This window comes from Aedes aegypti, chromosome 3 (genome assembly GCF_002204515.2).
Source record: "Aedes aegypti strain LVP_AGWG chromosome 3, AaegL5.0 Primary Assembly, whole genome shotgun sequence".
NCBI classification, from domain to species: Eukaryota; Metazoa; Arthropoda; class Insecta; order Diptera; family Culicidae; genus Aedes; species Aedes aegypti.
Window position 1 is genome coordinate 204,845,920 of NC_035109.1, and position 20,202 is coordinate 204,866,121.

The window sequence follows — 20,202 nt, forward strand, 5'->3', positions numbered from 1 at the left end:
TTTATAATAATTACGAAAAATGAGAGGTATGTGAACAGACAAGCAGACGTCACACGCTCATCATTGTCTATCGACCACCATTTTAACGGTGGTTAAAGGTGGTTAATCCGTCACCCGCAATGCTCGCATTGTTTTTGTTCGTGTTTGACGTTTACACTTTACCGCCATCTGTTGGCCCGTCGACCAATCACACCGATTTTTGCATTGGGCGTCATTTCCGCGTGACTATGATTTTGATCAAAATTTGTTCTAAGTGTTACGTCCGTTTGTCTGTGGTATATGTATATTGAGGCTTTAGGACATTTCGTCGAAAGACATTTGGTCGAATGACGTTTGGTCGAATGACATTTGGTCGAAAGTACATTTGGTCGAAGGGACATTTGGTCGAATGGACATTTGGTCGAATTTGGTCGAAAAATTGTATTATTCAACAGATAAAAAATCGAACCAGATTTTTTGCACCATGGATAATCTTTCGTTTATTTTGAGCAAACATACTCTTCATCAGAAGTCAATGACGAATCTGATTACATGATGATTGTCATCTACACTCTACATGGTAATCAATATGTGTGCTAGTGTCTACAAAGGATAAATTTTTCATGTAAATGCACTTATTCATCAGTAATTTTTGAATTGGAAGACGAAAAGATGTTCAAAGGTAATTGTGTCCATTTTTTGCTTAAAGTTGGGAATATAATTTATGGAATTTATTATTCTTTCAAAATATCATCATTCTTTGAAAAACACAATTTAGCTCAGTTATTGGAATATTGAATATTGTTGAATTCATTATTCTTTCAAAATGACATTTTCTTTATAAATAACTGCTGATCTTCATCCAACGGCAACTTCCTGTTTGAGTGCTCGGAATTTTTATTAAGTATCAAGTTTTACAGCATACGACTGTGGGTAAGAATTTGAAGTGTGGAGACCAGACCTGATACAGTTGAACATAGAACAACTACGCATTGTCTACATGTAATGCACTTTAAAACGTAAAATAAAAGGGCCATTGTGAGTGGCTTTTAATAAAAGTTTTTGATGAAGTGCATCAAAACTTCCGCCTGTAGGATACGGTTTCCTACTCATGGCGAACTTTTTTTGTGAATGTGACTTCCAACTAAATTACATTTCTTGGGAAAATATTTAGCTTAGTAGTGTCAATGACTTCGATTCGTAATTGATTAAATCGAAACTAATCCAACTAGAGAATTATATTTATAATGTATCATGTGAGATCAAAAGAATCAACATGGCTGTTCAAAGTTGACTTGCTAACATTTGAGATCATTTTGTCACGATTCATCCGATCTGCAGAATCAACCGTAATAAGAAATATGACATCAACGCAACAACGCAAGGGCTCAATCGATACTGTGGATGAGTCTGGGTGATTAACTAAATCCTGAAATATCGCTCGTCGCATATAGAAAGCTTGAAGTTTTTTTCAAGCAGTACTGCTATTACCAGTACCAATGCAGATTTCTTGCATATTATAATGTTTTTCTAGCGTTTATAACCTCCAGTATCAATATCTGCCAACATGCTGTCCCCTTTTCAATGACAAAATGTCTGTGAATTTACGTCAATATGTCCCTCTTTAAAATAATCTGAAAAATCCCTATTCGACTAAATTTTCGACTAAATGTCCTTTCGACCAAATGTCATATATTTCTTAAAGCAATCAAATTCTTTTCGACCAAATGTCCATTCGACGAAATGTCTATTCGACCAAATGTACTTTCGACCAAACGTCATTCGACCAAACGTCATTCGACTAAATGTCATTCGACCAAATGTCATAGATTCGTATATTGAAATTATATGAACCATGAGTAAGGGTTTATGTCGACACTTGTAGTAACGAACCATCCATAGTTTGTTTGATAATGATAACGATAGACATGTGTTACCATAAGCATGAAACGAGCTTGGCATGGCCACTTGGCAATGTATCCTCGACTGTCCAGCAGAATGGAAGAAAATGGAGAAGAAAGAACCCATCGCACCACCAACACGAAAAAACCAAGGATACCTAGGGCATGGCATCTTTTTGAAACTAGACCAAAAATAATGAAATTGAGTTGTTAAATGATGGTACTATATGATGATTCGAAAGTATCCGCATCACGCCTTGCCGCAATCGGTTTTGAAATATTCCGGAATCCAATCGCTCATTATTTTAAGCTCTGGCAAATCGGAATGCAAATAATTGAATTTGAGCTGCCGTATCAGTTATTTCAAAAATAGGTTGCACATGACCTTGTGTCCTGAATAGCCATGTTTACAAAAAAATATTTCTGAGCACAGTTGATCGTTTTCAAATCATTCTTCAAGCAAATCTTCATTATGTCATCAAGTGTTGAAGGAACTAAAGATATATTGAAAAAATATGCAGTGTCAATATGAATACAAAACTATATATCAAACATTGCAAACCAAATCATGCACAAAATGGTATTATTAAAGTTTTTCTGAGGATTAGATGATTTATAGTGAACAAAATATTTGTCACACGAAAAAATAAGAAAAAGTTATTTTATCGCTGAATATGTGCACTTCATACACCACTCAAAACCCATTATTGCTTAATTTCAATTATTACTCCCGTAAAGCTCATTTATTGATAAAGTTCTAATTTCAAAAATCACTTTTTATAATGTGTTTTGAAGCTCTGATTTGCTGGCGGAAGTGGCCAATTCCACGATGCTGTATAAACTGATCATGCGACATATCAAGCTTCATGATTTATCAAATAATGAGTGGAATTAGTCGTTAGAAAGTTCAACGACCAATCAGGATGGACCTGGTCACACCAGCCAAGTTTTTAATGTCCTGACGGAAGTGGCCAACTCCGAAATGCTGTACAAGCAAATATATTTCGATATAGTGGGCCCACGATTCGATGTTTTATTATATGATTGTGATTGTCAAGCTAAATTTTTCATAAAAATGATCCGAGTATGCCTAGCGATCTGCGGTCATTACTTAGTCACGCTAAAAACTGTAATGTATTTTATGTGACACAAAAGTGTTCAATTTTTGAAGAAACGTTATACATGGTTTTATTTATGCATCAAGTATCATAACTCTTGTAAAACAAATTTCTTACTAATGTACGGTCAGCCGATTTTTTGGTTTTATAACTAACATCAAACTCTAATGCTTTGTGTGAAGTATTTTAAGTGTGCACCTTGAAAATGCCCTAGTAGCACACATGTTATTATTGATGCAGAATAACTCTTATATGACCAGATCTGATCATATAAGTATTCTGCTTCAATTATATCATGTGTCGGGTGGTTTCCTGCGTGACAAGCAAACAAACAATGGTTAGCCACTGGAAGAAAATATTGTGTTCAAATTGAAAGATCAAAATGTTCGAGTCCGCACCCCTTAGATTGTAATTATTGTATGTAGTCTACCTATGCTAGACGAAATAAATAAATAAATAAATAAGTATCACAACCTACCTGATTGAAAAGTACTGAACCTAAACTACGCATGGATCTAGGACAGGACGTGACAGCTCAACTAAGACCAGTTATAACTTTGACGATACAAAAGCCAGTGCTACCAGTATCCTTATTAAACGAATCTTGTGAACAAATTCAAATATCAGTGTTCATAATTACGTGTTCATTTAACGTTTCATTCGTGTAGTGCAATAGAGAATGCATTTTTTTTAAATCATGTTCATATTCAAACCCGCCGTCATGTTTAGCGAAAATTGACTTAATTTCCGTTATATTGTTCTCAATTGTGAATATTTACTTTTTTCAGCGATTCTATGACATTTCCCGGAAAACCATTTCCCGGAATGCCATTTCCCGGAAATCATTTCCCGGAATGCCACTTCCCGGAATGCACTAAAAATAAACTTTCACGGAACCCCAATATTCGTAGCGATTAACGAGCAGCTGTTCAGCAAGACCCTAGCTAAGCATCGCAGGTTCCAATCCCGCCTGTCGAGTATTTTTAGGAATGAAACATTCTTCTACTTTTGATGGCATAGAGTATATTTGTCAATTGGCGAAGAATATTCTCAGTTAATAACTTTGGGAGTGCTAATATGAACATAGAGTCGAGAAGCAGTTGAAACGTCATGCCAGAAAGAAAAAATAGAAGACGTTGATACCAATTGAAACACTATCACAGCATAAAGTTCAAGCTAGTGTTTCATTCCAAAGGTGCGGAAGGAGTTGAAGGAAGCGGCACAGGCCTTATAAAATTGACAAGAAAGGAGTTGGTCCAATATGTAAAAAATGTGCGTGACATAATTTGTGTGTAATCCAGGGTTGCAAAAAGTCATGAAATTCAAGCTACCAAGCAGAGTTAATCGCAGTCAGCGAAGCCAGTGAAACCGAAAGCTTAAGGTGCTGTAGGCAAAATGCCTAGAATGTAGTAAAACACCCGTTGCTAAAGGCAACCCAATACTTCTGTAGGAAAATGTTCTATTTTCCGGAGCATATTTCCCCCATTTATAGCCTTCGATGACACTAATGATTTAGAAAATTCATGAACCAAAAATAGGTTACTTTATGAGATACACGTTTTCAAACTACTGTAGTAAGAAGTGCCACGTGAGTTTCGCGTCATTCAAGCTTACTACTATTACCATTCGCAGCCCTGATATAATCCATTTAATCAATAGAATAATCTTAGTTTGAATGAAGGGAAATTTTCTGATGTTCAATATTAGCAGTCTCCTCGCCAAAAATGTTTCTGTCGGTATAATTCGGAAGAACGGCAAACTTCTAAAAGAAGGGTGATTCTTTATGAAAATGCAATAGCTATAACAGGAATGTATGTTGATGGGTTTATTCATCAGTTTGAACATTATTAATTGTTCAAACAGAAAAACTCGAAAGAACAGCGTATGTATGGAAGAAGGGCAATTATCCAATGAAAATGTAAACAGTGGGACAAAAATAATAATAATAATACTAGAATAACTTGTACCGGGCAAAAATTTTCTCACAGGCTGCTCAAAAATGGTGGTGAGGTCTTAAATGCCTTGAGATTATTTAGTCTTGAAGTAGGTCTACAGTTGGAAACCTTTCAAAGGGATGAAAGATCTAGAAAATTGGTCTACATCATAAATAGACTTAACTAAGCTTGGAATCAGATTGTTTGAAAAAAAAATCCTAGCTGTTAAAAATTTTAGATCTATTATAAATCCTCGACATATAAAAAAAACTAAGAATATGTTGGATAAAATCATTAATATATATTTTTATTTCAAAATATTTATTAATAAAGCTAAAAGCATGTTGTCTGTTGCTAAATTATTAAATTTTTAAATAGTTGTATTCAACATGAAAAACAAGGATGCAATCAAGCATTGGAACATCAATGAAATGTTACCGCCGTGCGGGGTGACTTTGTTCATTCTTTTCGATACATTTCGTGACAATCTAGTGACTATTTATAAAGTATTCTTAGGAATTAGCCCATTCTTTTCGTGGTTCTCATATTACTTTGCTTTAAAAAATGGTATAGAACCGGAAATAACTTATTTTATTTAACATTGAGTAGCTTTCCGGGAAACGGGTTATTCCGGGAAATGATTTTCCGGGAAATGGGTCATTCCGGGAAATGTCTTTCCGGGAAAAAGGGTATCCGGGAAATGATTTCCGGGAAACGTCTTTCCGGGAAATGATTTCCGGGAAACGTCTTTCCGGGAAATGGTATAGAACCTTTTCAGCATTGTAGGAGAACATGCCATAAACTTAACATCGAATATGAATAGATTTGTAACAAAAATATATCATGAAACATTTCCAAACTTTGATAAAAACTCCGATTTATGAACTAGTAACACAGCCGTGCTAGCAACAAAGTGCCCTGTTGCAATCTAGCTCAACGATGTGCAAGTAGGCTTTTGCCAAAACGACCAATAAGAAGTGATCTTTTCTGACAGGCGGTTTCATTTTTGCACTTTGACCTGGCACGTCTTGTCTTAGGCATGGACATCCACGTAAGTTTTCTTGTAATATGTTTGTGATTCTAGAAACAAAATAGTATTTTTCGTAATTGCAAAAAAATGTAGAGTAAAGTGGGGCAAAAATTCGAGTGGGGTAAGAGCTTCTTTTTAAGATTTTTAGCTCAATTCAAAACAAATCTCATAAATGTCTTTGTGGTTCGAATGCTATTCAAGTAAGAGACGTTCACTCCAAATCTCATAAAAATCGATTGAGATTTGGAAAAGTTATGGCTATTTGTTGTTTTTCGACATGAATATTGTAATTTTTGGTCAAACTTTCGTTGCATGGAACCAATTGAAGATATTTTATTTTATTTTATTTTTTTCAATATTTTATGTAAGGGCGTTTCTAGGCCTATCACAATGTTGCTTTGAGGTGTATTAGTTTTTGCATGAATGCTTGAAAACAATTTTTGGCCCATAGTGGGGCAAAAGTTCGAATCGGCGGGGCAAAAGTTCGACCCAAGTATAAAATCACGGAAAAATTTGCAAATTGCCTAAAATCCACATATTATCTTCAAATTTAGTTAAATTTGTCTGATCGTGAGAAATCTGTCACCAAAATGTTGCATTTCCACTCAGTTTGCTTGTCATAAAAGGATCGATATTTTGTGTTTTAGCCAGCGAACTTTTGCCCCACACTAGATTCGAACTCTTGCCCCACCGGTGGGGCAAAAGTTCGTTTAAGACAATCAATTTTGAAACTGTTATAAGTAAAAATGGGTAAATATTTTGACACAAGTTTGTTCAGCAAAATTATAGCCAATATGTTGAAGCTTCACTGTATGGCATTTGTTTAGTTTTAACTGCTATTGTTTTCCTGGAAACTTTGATTATACTACTAAGGTCGAACTTTAGCCCCACCTTACTCTAGTATTCAACTCGTTGAAAAAATCATCATTTTGCAACTTGTTGCATAAATAACTGTTTTTGTAACTTCTCATCGTACTAGGCTGAATTGCATCACGCCAATCTGGTAAGGTAATCTAGAATGCCGTGAAAAGTGTACTGCGATGTGTCAAACTTGGGCACCTTTTGCATTACCGAGGGACCAAATGCAGTACTAGAAGTGGTACCCAATCTGAGCTCGAGTGGGACGGAACTGGTAACATCTTGTCTTTTTCGTGGAATTTACAAGGCTTATTTTGTTTAATTTTTTCCATCGTTTATTTCAAAAAGTTTCTTTTAAAAACAAACCAGTTACTTGCTTAAATGTTCCTTTCTTCATGTATTTTGTCATGATTTCGTTCAGGATTCATACAATTTTATTCAATACAAAATTTTCTTCATGAATTGAATCAGCGCAAAAGAAATTATGCCATTTGTTGCTTTTTGACAAGATCCTACAAAGAATATAACAAGGAATTTCTTAAACAGTACATCAGAGTTAGGCAAAGATAAGGACTCTCAATATTTAATTACATAAAATGTTCTGAAGAATAATAACTGTAAGGAATTCTGAAAAGATTCCTAATGAATTTTTGAAGAAAACCCTGGGAGTTTTTTTAGATAGATTTCGGGAAACTTCATGTAGAATGAAAAAGAAGAAAAATTAATGATCTTTTGATACAATTCCTGGAAATATGCTTGAAGAAACATACTCCCAAGCAGTATTGATAAAATCACACTCAAATCTCAATCAATACGTTCTCCAGTAAGAGAAAACTCATTAGAGATCTGCTTCGCAAATATCACGCTTGAGATTTTGATGCAAAATCAACTCGATCAACTCAAACCGTAAAAATGATTCAGTCGCAATACCCGGCAAAAACTCGTGAAACCCGAATGTTGTTGTTTACGTTAGAAAGGATTACTATAATTTTACCAGACTAACAAGAAATTATTGCCGTGTCTGAGTAAACTGTGGAAATACGAGACAATGAGTCAACAAGGTGAGCCAACTCATCCATGATTTTTTGACTACTGAGTTGCGTGATTGACAACTCACGCATGAAAAATCTCAAGCGTGAGTTGTGAGAAATTGAGTTTTTCACAACGCTGCTCCTAAGTCTTCTAAATAAATTGCTGTTAGCACGAGTTTCTAAATCGATCTTTAGAGCAATTCTTGAATAGATTTTTAGGAATCTGGAAAAAGTATTTAGACTACTGAAGTAGTTGCTGGTGTTAATTCTGAAAGAATCTATAAAAAAAAACTAAACCTAAATGATTTCTTGAATGTGTGCTCCAGTGGTGTAAAGCATCATGCCGTCTACGCAAAATGAACCAATGTTGAGCAGGATCTACGCTCACGCACTCACGAACCAACAGCGATCGATTCGCTCACAGATTCATGCATCGGAGAACCTGAACAAATCCAAATGTTAAAAGAGCGTGATTGCTGGATGAGCAAATTTTTTTCGCAGCCGTTCTTTTCTCGATCATAGCTATTTTTTTTGTAAATAATGGGCTGGATTATGATAATAATAGATAGATTACAAACTAAGGTACGACAGTATTGAAAAAATAGCGATTTGTGGTGTTATTGAAGAAATATCACAGGGATGAGTGCATGTCAAAATAAAATGATGCGATTTGATGTATTTGCGTTCGATCATGAGCAAAGAAAGCAAGAACGCAATCGCACAAAAGAAATTACCATTGCGGTTGCATTTTTCCGTAGTGCATGAACAGACTCTGTTCACCGTTTTCCACCATTGGTGTGCTCAGATTCTTTCTTTGCATCAACTATTAGGATATATCCTTGGTTGCATTTTACTGAGAATCTTTTGAGAAAATCCTCAAGAAAGGGATCAGATGAGGAATTCATGGAGTGATGAACAGCGGAATCTAAATAAAATATATATCTGAAGAATTATACTGCAAACTTCTTAAAACAAGTGTTACACAAATTTTGGAATACATTCCCTTATTGATTCTTGAAAGGTAATCAGCTAAAAGGAATTTATCATTGAGAGTTAATTAGGTTGTTTTCTAGACTCTTGCGCCATTGGTAATAATTTCTGACATTTTCAAATCCACTCAAATCCGTTGACTTATCGAAAAATTGAAATCATGCTCATTTTGCTCACTGTAACCGAATAAGTATCGTAAACCCTGCTCCATGGTGTTATGCTATATGCAAAAGATCAGAACAAACACACGAAAAGGGTCGAATATTGTAAGAAATTGGCAAATAATGCCTTTGAGGTCGTTCTAATACTATTCTCAACTTCTTTGTTAAACAACCAGTAAGCAATCTCGTAAAGATGTTTTATAATTTTAACAATCTGTTATCAATGATTTGCAGAATTATTCATATTATTGTCTTTCCGAACAAAGAATCAATTAACGTTAAACCTCTCACCTCGTATTGGCGCCTCGCCATGCGAACAGCAGAAAACGTTACATATTTCGAATGCGTCTACATATTCCACCACCACGCGGAGACATGACGATGCACCCGCGTGTTCTCCGTCCATGTAGCATAATTTACCCGCCGCAACATCCCGACGGTGTGGAATGCAACCGATTTCCGTTGCTCACCCCCAACGAATGTCGCACACCACCAGAATGCCGCCGTTCGCTTTGTCACATGACATACTGCGCCGCATCTCGATGGAACCTCGCGCGACAATCGTTTAAACAGTGGAACTTCTCAAAAGCGGAGCGAGCTGTGGCACAGCCTACTCGAGAGCACGCCAACCAACAACGGCAGCAAAAGCGACGGCTAACGTTGCAGCGAAGAAAGAGACGGGGTTGCAAACACATCCAGCCTGGTGCAAGCATTTAGTACTGTTTTGCGCCTCGTACGGTGATCAACTCTCGCTCGTGTGTGGCATCTTGCTGACAGTAGTGTGTGGAAACCGTCTGTGTGACCTAACTAAGGACTAGGAAAAAAGGATACTTGCATAAAGAAGGGGTTGAAGCTTCCTGACGGTTGTGATTGAAGCGCTCTCGTTGACTGCTTTGGATGAAGAAAGGTGCCGCACGCCCTGCCGTTGTTCCGAAAGAAGTTTTGTTCGGTTTGACGTTCGGTATTGGTTTTCGTAATTGATTTGATCGTAACCATTTACCTTCTGTACAAGGTGTGTGTTAATCGCGGGTGAAGAATAATATCTCTGGTTGTATGTGATGCGCGCAATCAGTTAATCGAGAAACGAATATTATCAGCTTCCTGATAACGATTTATTTTCGAATTGTGTTCAACCCGGAGGAGATTTCAGTGTTGGTTACACGTGAGTTTGTGAAGGCTTACCATACTGTTTTGGGTGTTTATCTAGATACCTGTGAGATAATTGATTGATTAGGCGAAAAAAAAACAAGTGTGTGAATTCGAAGTAGGCGTAGTAGCCGTAGTAGGCCAGGATAGTGAGGAAAATTACTAACGATAGCTCACGACAGCGTATCTAAGCGACGAAACCTACAGGAAGATATCATTGAGTGAATGCAAAAAGATTATGATGTGTACTGAAGATGATGAGTTTCTAGACGACAAGCGCATGCTAGTGATCCATGTGGCCGATGCCGATGGCAGAGTTAAACTCAAATAAATGTGCATTAAGGTAATGTTGAAATGTTATGATGCATTTTTTAGTTTTGCTGTAGCGTGAAGCATTTTTTTGTGTTGTGTCTTGATTTAGAAAACTTGCTGTGTAGTGGAAGATTACAAGTTGCGGACTTTAACGCTGAACGAATATTTCAACCGTGTTGGCGATGCACTTTGCCGTTCATGAATTTCCACTGATTGGGATCCTTTGATGAAATGTGCAACAATACGGCAAGCTGCTGAATCAGTGTCAAGTGAATAAAAACAATCATTCAGAAGATACAATTAATCAACCCCTTGTCACGCGCCGAGGACTGCTGTACTAGTGACCGTCTAATAGAAAAGAAATCAGCGATAACAGAAGATTGCAAAAAATATATAAAAAAGTGGCAAGAAGCAAGAGCTGTTAACATTGCAAAACACAAAAAAAAAATAATAAGAAAACGAATTCTTTCGTAATCAATTTCTCCCCATTATTGCTTCGAGTGTTGTGATTACAAAGATTTTTATATGTGTGTATCAACTTGTTCGGAAGTAACTCCCGCAATCCGGATCGGTGGCTATCTGTTCAGTAGTAGCATTAACGAATGTGACATTTTCATAATAAAAAATAAAAAGGTACAATGAGGCCAAATAAATACGATGTAAGTATACCCAACACTCAGTCAATTCAAGTGCGTACTCAACGGCAACCCCTCTCACCGAAGGTGCCACTATTCATCAACGTAGTAGGCTGGATTTTCCTATATGATCCAAATCTGTCGCTTGACACGGGTTCCTATTCTTTATCTTTCTCATTCAAAAACAAGGATAAATTGTTAAATTAAGTTGCGTTAACTGATTATCGCTGTTCGAAAATTTGTACGTTAATTTGACTAGCATTTATACTAAAACTAGTATCGTTACATTATTGTTCCTGCCTCACGCGGCCGTCGCATACTGCGATGGGCACAGGGAAAAAAGAATAACCAACCAAGTTGGCAGTCAGCAACGAAAGCAATGAATATCCTATCCTACCGACCCCGATGAAATTTTAATTAAAGCGCATAGAGAGGGTAAAATTTATCGAGAATGGTGTAAATTCTTATACAATAGAATGGGAGAAAGCCGGTCCAGGAAAGGGCGCCGCTTTTGCACGGTGTGTTGGGCCGGGAAATGGTTTGGGAAAATATGTTCAAATATGAAGTGTTGAAATGTTAAACCATTTAAAATTATTTTTAAATAATTTTTAGCAACGATTCTATTCAATTGAATAATTTCCTAATAGCAAAATTAGAAACTCGATGTAAAAATATTTGAAAAAAAAAAACTTATTTAATGAATTTGCCGTCGGCACCTGGATAGCATCGACTATTATCGATATTATTTCAAAGTCATTGAAGCTTTCTTATTGAGTTTTATATCGGTTTGTTGCTAAATTTAATGTCTAAGTCATTGGCGTAACTAAGGGAGGGGGGACTAGAAGGGTTTAAACTCAAAGCCCATCTTAGAGAAAGTTCAATTCCCCTAGAATATTAAAACCTTGCTTTGAGTAACATTAAGACCTTAGCGTTTCTTGTGTAGAATAATGTGGGACAAAAGTTTATTTTCAATTCAATACACAATAATGCCACGGTGGTTTGAATGTTGTTCATGTAAGCGACTTTCACTCGAAACATAATTAAAATCAATTAAAATTTGTAAAAGGTACGGATATCTACGGGTTTTTACGCTAAAAATGTAATATTTTTATCTCACTTCTATCGCATGGAACAAATCAAAAATACAAACTTATTTATTATGTAATTGCCTTAGGTGCTTTAAGGAGTAGTAATTTTTGCATGAATGCTTAGAAAACGTACTTGGCCTATAGTGGGGCATTAGCTAAAATCTCTATAGTAATTTTTAACTTTTTAAAATTTGCCACCATGTTTTTTCTAAGCTACCATTCAACGTTTTCTGGATATTTTTTCTGAGTTTTTGTACCTCCAAATCGCGAATTATCAGTAAAAATTGCAAAAATAAAATTTTGCTGATTGAAAAACGGATAAGATAGAGTAAAATGGGGCAAGATTTTTTTTTAAAGATTTCTTGCTCAATTCAAAACTAATGTGGAAATATTCCATGGTGGTTCGAATAGAGTTCAAGTAAGGAACATTCGCTCCAAAAATTTTGAAAATCGATTGAGCAAAATTAATGTTTTTTTTTTATTCAACTTGTTTTGCAAGGGCGTATTGGATGATTGACTGTGTATTAATTTTTGCATAAATGCTTCGAAACCATTTCGAAAAGTACGAACTAATAATTATCTCGCAGAAAATCCTTCAAATTGCTTAAAATCCACAAATTGCTTTTAATTTTAGCGAAACATGCCTGATCGTGTAAAAAAAGGCACACACATTTTCCGTTTTTGCTTAATTCTGCAAAAACCTGCTATTTTCGGGTATATCTCAGTTAACCCTGTTTTTGGTAATTTTTTTGATGAAAATATAGTGTGTATTTTTCTATAAACATAAGTTTACGGCTGGTATGAAGTATGCCTTTCATGAAAGTATCGTTTTTTTTTTGCTAATGCCTGATTTGCTGCAGAGCAGGAATTGCTAAAGAATGTTCTTGCCGATTCCCTGCAGAAATTTTCTACAGCGACTCCCGTTTGAACTGACATCTCTTTTCAACTGCATACTGCTATAAGAAAAAAACGCTTCCTTGATCAATTTCTTGCAGAAATTTCCCATGCATCAAGATAGGCCAAGAAATTCTTGTCAGCAGCGAATCAGGCTTAAAACACAGCGTACTAGATTTGGTATAGGTTTTTTTTATAAATATTAATTTTTCCACTAAGGTCGAACTAACGCCACCTTACTCTATTGACAGCTTTTTACCAAAAATTTGGGTGGATTCGGTTTAACGTGCACATTCGTTTGTCAACGAATTGCAAAGAAGGCCATGGTTCGAGAATAACAAAAGATCAAATCAACAAGGCAGGCTCTTTACTGGTGTAAACATCGAATTTGATTGTAAACATGTGACGTCACTCCTATCGTACCATATACCATCCGGACGACTAGATCATTTTTTTTACAAATTTGTTCGAGATGGATAGAAATGACGCCGTGAAGTAGCTGTCAGTTTTCGGTATATATCACCTTCTCAATATAGTACACCGTGGCCTAGACGATCATGATGCTGTTGCCTGGATTAACATTTGTCTTTATTATATTTTCAAAGTAGTTACGGGGCTCAGAACTTATTAAATATTTGGTTTTGGAATTAATTTTGAATAATGAATTTGCAAATGAAATCATCCCAACACCCCTTAGAAGCTAATGAAGAAATTGAATATTTCCTTCAATGTAAAGTTCAGCAGAATTTGCTTTATCACTCAAAAAATCGGGTGTATCTTAGTTTTGCAAAAAAAGCCCTTTTATGTACGGTTGAATATTACGAGTTATTTTTTTCACTTTTCCGGGTTCCCTCACAAAAGATCAATTTATTTATAAACTCGTTTATAGAATATCAAATACAAATTTAAAGTTTTATTTGCGTTTATTTTTTCACAATTTGAGAATTGAGAGCGGTTTACAAGAAATTTTTTATGTGCTGTAACTCGATTCCTCCCTAACTCGATGGTCCCTTCAATATCGAGTAAGAGCGAGATGACTGTATGTGCAAAGATTCCGTATAAGATGTCATCGAAAGGCCTTATGCATACAAAAGTGGAGGCGATATATGTGCATATTCTATATGATGAAAATTGACATACAATGCGAGTTTACAGATTTTATTACGAATTAATCTGTAACCTTACACGACTTATTTTATGATAACAAAATTGATTTGACAGCTGCTATGGATTGATTTGACTTCCTTTGTACGCGTATACGGAACAAAACAAAATGCACTGATCAGCGAAAATAGAAAATAGCGTTCTATGCGAGGAAATTAATAAATCAAACGATTTCATTCACCATGTTGCAAGGTTGTGATGCAATTTGCACAAGTAAATGACTTTTTACGTAAATTGTTATGCGACTTCAGGTTATCTGAATCCATAGTTTTGATTAATATGTCGAGCGAAACTTCTGTTAGTTCATTCATCTTAGGACACCTACTTTCACACGAACAATATTTAAAATTTCTCAATGCATGTAAGGTATTAAAAAGCCGATTCAACCAATCATGTTCCCATTTCTCAGCAATCATAAATAAGTGTCAAAGAAGCTCTCGTCAAAAAGTTGTGTCACTTTAAATCACTGACGTTGGGTAAACAAATGGAAAGTAAGCAGCAGTAGTAATTTGTACGTTGTTGTTATAAGCATAATGTTTTAATTGATGGTTCGGGAATTCCCGGGATTCGGGGTTTTTTAGATCGCGGGAAATCCCACGATTTTCGATTTGCTGCATATGACAACAATTTGTATCAATTGACAAGTGGTAATGTTCCATATAAGATCTGTAGAGAATCTCACCTCACCGTTGGCGTTTAAAAGCTTTCATCACAAAGTTAATCAACTTGATTATTGAACGACAGAATTAGAAAGCATGCTTTCAAATCATCTCTCGTAAGGGGAATTGGACAGATATAAATCATATCCAAAATGAAAACTAGATTACAAACTGATTAAACCAATCAACAAATAAATAATATTTATGATTCGTTTTTATTTTCAATATGAAAATTACCAGAGAACATGATATGATAAGAATAAGAATTATTCTATTCTATTATTCATGTCATGTTCTCTGGAAATTTTCATATTGAAAATAAAAACGAATCATAAATATTATTTACTAGTGGTCCCGGCAAACTTCGTCTTGCCATCAAGTAGGCTGTTGCAAAATGTCATGGAATCTCTCAAAATGACATATTAGTACTCCCCCGTTTTACCAAATTTTCCGACAACTTTCCTAGACTTTTTCGTCACACGAGCACGTCGGAACCCTTCAAGAAGACAACAGTGAAAGAATTGTGCAAATCGGGTGTCCCGTTCTGAAGTTATTTCGTGACATACAAACACCACTCCATTTTTATTTATATAGATTTGTTGATTGGTTTAGTCCGTTTAACATTATGCTGCCTCTAGAGTTCCAAATTATGTTTAGAATGATTTGCCTGCTCGTGGTTCCTCCATTTAATTATGTTTCAGAAAGAGATCCTTTGATTACTCCTGACAATAACTCCAGCGATTCAGGATTATCTCAGTTAGTTTCATCCATATTATTCTTCAAAACCATCCCTTTATCGGACACACCGTGCAAGCATCGGTATCGTCTCCAGCAGAAGCTGCGTTCATATCCGTTGTTTTTAGAGAGCATGGTGTATGGTGTAGGTACTTAGGTATAGTTACTTCTACACTGTTTCATTTTCCCACTGCCACACTGCTCTCATCCTGTTTGAGAGTGCCGATCATCGTGGTATAAATAAACAATGTTCTTCCCGCGTGCGGAGGGTTGCTCTTTACTGCATTGCATCCCCTATCACAACGCCGACAGTGAGTGGTGTCATCAGTCTGGAACGGATGTGATTTTTTTTGCGAACCGTCAATGAAAGCAGACTGGAATCGCGTGCCTTGAAATTTCTCCACTGGCAGTTATTTGTAACAATCATTATAAATTAATCGACCAGTTATGATTCCGTTGGTCGTGCGTACCTAAGGACTGTACTCGAAAAAAATTGCAGACAACAGACAAAAATTATCAGCAAAAATCATTTTAGGTCAGATATATTTGACACTCTTGAGGAAAAAATCTACCATCGTTATGTTTTTTGCAAAATTGGTTTATTGAATCTCCTCCCCAAGGCTAAATGCACGCATTTTGCATTTAACGTTGACCATCAAATTAAGTACAACACTTGCGCCATCTTTTTTCCACACTTTCATCAACTTTTTCTTCAAATCCTTGTCGTTTATGACGACCTCTCTTGTTTGTCTTGAACTTTATTATCGTAAAATAAAAATAATATACAAAAAAGTCTTGCATTTATTTTCCAATACAGTCCTTAGAAGAACTTATTTGGCCGTCGACTGTCAACGAGTGAAAACGGTTCCATCTTCAAAAGGGATTATTCGGATTATGCGTCCAAATGAATCAAACCCCCTGGATTGAAGTCCTGGCAAATTGAATTGTCATCCTTTCTTTCACCCGACTGCAAATGATGTCAACCATCGTCACCATATGAAGTGGAACGTGAATCCTTTTCCCCTTTGATTTAATCCTTCTCACAAACAATATACAAATCACACTTTCTAATTACTGCCATACATCACAGCAGACAGAACACGTACGGCAGTATGGCGAAGTTTTAAGGCCATTTGGCCGGCATTTTGCATCGCAGAACCTTTTTAACTAAAGCGTACATACGCAATAGAAACTGATCCGCTCCAGTGAGATCGAACGAGAAATCAAACAGTCGCATAAACTTCACTTGCCGAGAGCTGCTAATGAGCAATAATTTCCAAGATAAATGTTCCTTTTAGCAGCCATATTTAAGGTGACATTCGTCGCCCATGCACGAGCCTCATGAAGTTTAACAACTCATTCACTTGGCGTCGCGTTTCTGGCTGTTAGGGCGCATTAGGGAGGAAGATATACTGCAGGATATGATTAGATGGAGCATATTTGAATAAACGATCAAGAATGTCAACGGCAACTCTATTGACTGTTTCGATTGCGATATAGAAGCTAATGAATAACTAGTTTTAACGACGCTTGTTTGCTCGATGAGAAGTGATCTACGATTATCAATGAGTGAAAAACGGCAACTACTACGTTTCAAAATTAGGTCTAAACATTTATAATATTTTCAAAGCGTTTAATTGGAACTATGCCATATTGATATATGAAGTCTTTGAGCTAACAATGAAATCACACTTGAATTTTGAAAACAATAACTTTTTTTATGTATTCAGATTTAGAGGGTCTTGTTTCCCGGACTGGAAAAAATCCCGGGATTCGGGATTTTGTTTTTTAAAATCCCGGGATACAAATCAAATGCTTCCAAAACGACTATAGAACGGCCGGAGCAGATATTGAAGCAATGTTTAGAGCAGTTTCATAACAACCGAACCTGTTTTTGAAGGTTAAGTTGAACTATAATAGACAAAAACAATATTATCTAAGATTTAATGCATCAATATTTCACCTATCTGCAGTTGAAGTCAATGGGCATTTATTATAGTTAATTTGAAACGAAAATCAATCGTGATGCATAAGGTATAGGCAATACCAATCACTCTCAAATTTTACCAAATCTTTCAAAATCTACACTCATGATTATGCAACTTTACGTTGTTGTGTCATACGGAATCTTCATGCTTTTGAATTATGGGCATGACAGCCACAGGCATGTTGGTCGTGGAAAATGTAAGGTACATCGGGCAAACTAAAACAGTTACGGGAAGATAAAATGGCATCGATAACTTTTAGTATGATGAAAAAGTCAACCACCAAATAGAATAAGCCGTAGAAAAACCTGCAATAGTTTATTGAAAATTACGTTACTAACATACCAGAAAAAAAAACCAAATGGTTAAGCATAGTGGCCTTTAAGGTGAAACAGCTTGGAATCCGAATTCAACAAAGAACCAAAACTTTGAAAGCACAAATCTTGCGAAAGAAGGATCAAACAACAGTGCAATTTCTATTTCAGCTTTGTGCACTAGCAGAAAGCTTAAAATAAGAAGATTGACTTTGAACGTTCATTATTTCAGCAGATTAGTGCCTTTGAAATCGTGAGTAGGGGAACAAGCCGGCCATTGTGCCTGCCATGTTTGAAATCCGAGATGTGTCACCTTAACCTCAATAAAAAAAAGTTTATTGGGTGAGCCAAATGCGATAACTTAAATACATTTTTGCATCAACAATCACCAGAAAAACATGCAGCTTGTTTTGTGTCAATATTTGAAAATAATACAACAATATTTTCTAGTTCAACATACAATTTTTGGAAATCCCGGGATTTTCGAAAATATCCGGGGATTCGGGATTTTTTAGATCCCGGGATTTCCCGGGATTTTTGTCCCGGCATTCCAGGGACAAGACCGTCTATTCAGATTCCTGGCGGAATAGTTATTCCTGTCAGCGAAATAATATATCACTTACCTCACCATACAGTCCGAATAGCATTGATTTTTCACAATATTCAAATGATAAACTTTAAATTTTTATCGCACTATACTACTCTTTTTTCAAGTTCCCAAATAAACACTCTCCACAACACTTCACGAAGACGTTCTTTTTTTACCACATCACACAATTTTCAGACAGTCTACAACATACTGCTGCATTGAAAAGTCCAATTGCTATTTTAACAACACAGAAATTTAGCATTTAGAATTATTACAAAACTAGAAGAAAACTCGCGACAGAGTCTTTAAAATCGCGAAAACTGCTGAAACAAGTCAACGTGAATAGATTTACGCCCGGTAGCTCACAACTTATGTTGTTCAACATAAATTATCCACTTCGGTACAGCTGATCCTTTAGGTTGCCATTATCATTTTGCGATATTCTCAGGACTGAGATTTCCTTCAAAACTCAAAATCCTGAAGATGGACTGGTATATCAAACACATGTGAATGTTGTATGTCATTTGGTCGAATGACTAGAACATTCCTTCGAACGATTATTTCATAATGGTTGATTGAAAAATCGTTCATCTTGATAATGTTTTTATTCTTCAGCAATTTTTGGATATCACCAAACAACAATGGATAACAAATCCTCGATCAGTTATTAGAATTTAAACATTGTTGAATTTATTATTCTTTCAAAATGACATCACTCTTTATCTTTATTTGATCTTTATCCAATAAAAACTTCCAGAACGAGTGCTCGGAAACTTTATTACCTATCAAGTTTTACAGCCAGGGTGGCCAGTGAAAAGTCAATTTCAAATTCCCGGTTTTCTCCCGGTTTTTTCCCGATATTTCAAAAATATTCCCGGTTAAATGATATGCTAAGAAACATTATTGCGAATTTTTTTACTATTTCAAACGATTTTTAAGTACGAGTTTTTTGTTTAAACCAAAGCATTTCTATTAGGGGTAGACGGAAATCAGATATTTTGCTGCGCATTCAAATTTTCTGGGCTTATACTGATTCTGCTAAATTTCAGTTTGATCTATGAAACAATATTTTACGACGGTCATTTTAGGTAATCGTAAAATTTGTTATGAAAAAGTTCAGTGCTAAAAAAAGATTGACCCTTGCTTATATTATGGGATCGAGTCAATCTTTGAATGAATCATAGTTTAAATTTTAAACGGTCACAGGTTTGGTAGACATAAAAATGAATATATCAATTGTTCAACATTTCGTTCCATAGTCATCAGCATATAATTTTATGTTACGTTTTATCCCCACAAATCTAGAACATTTTCTCGGGGCAATTATTTCTGATAAAAAATAAAGAATATGTTCTTGGCTTTATTGATTAACTTGGGATTCGAATTCAAAAACTTTAGTAAAAATCCACTAAAGTATAGTGATTCCCAAAGTGGGCGAATTCACCCCCTGGGGCAATTTTCAGGCTCAAGTGGGCGAAAATTTGTAAAACAGAATTTGGGTGGCGAAAAATCTAGAAAGGGGGCTAAAAAGCTAACACGGGAGCATTTGAAAATAATTACTCATAACCTTTGGAGGACACATATCTGATGGTTAATCAATTCCAAACTTAACAATTTCCAGGACTATTTTACCTTAAACCGTTATATCTCTAATCATGATCATTTTCAAATTATGATAG

General features: G+C 35.8%; 1 protein-coding gene across 2 annotated transcripts in view; it reads left to right on the forward strand.

Moving 5' to 3' along the window:
• The first annotated feature begins 9,704 nt into the window (after positions 1-9,704).
• The window catches only part of LOC110679302, a 169,237-nt gene continuing 158,739 nt past the window's right edge, over positions 9,705-20,202 (forward strand). The window contains exon 1 of one of the 2 annotated variants that reach the window (XM_021853619.1): positions 9,705-11,119. In XM_021853619.1, the coding sequence (XP_021709311.1) occupies positions 11,118-11,119 (2 nt within the window). In that variant the 5' untranslated portion in view covers positions 9,705-11,117. The remainder of the gene's footprint in view (positions 11,120-20,202) is intronic. The other variant, XM_021853618.1, reaches the window with a different exon arrangement.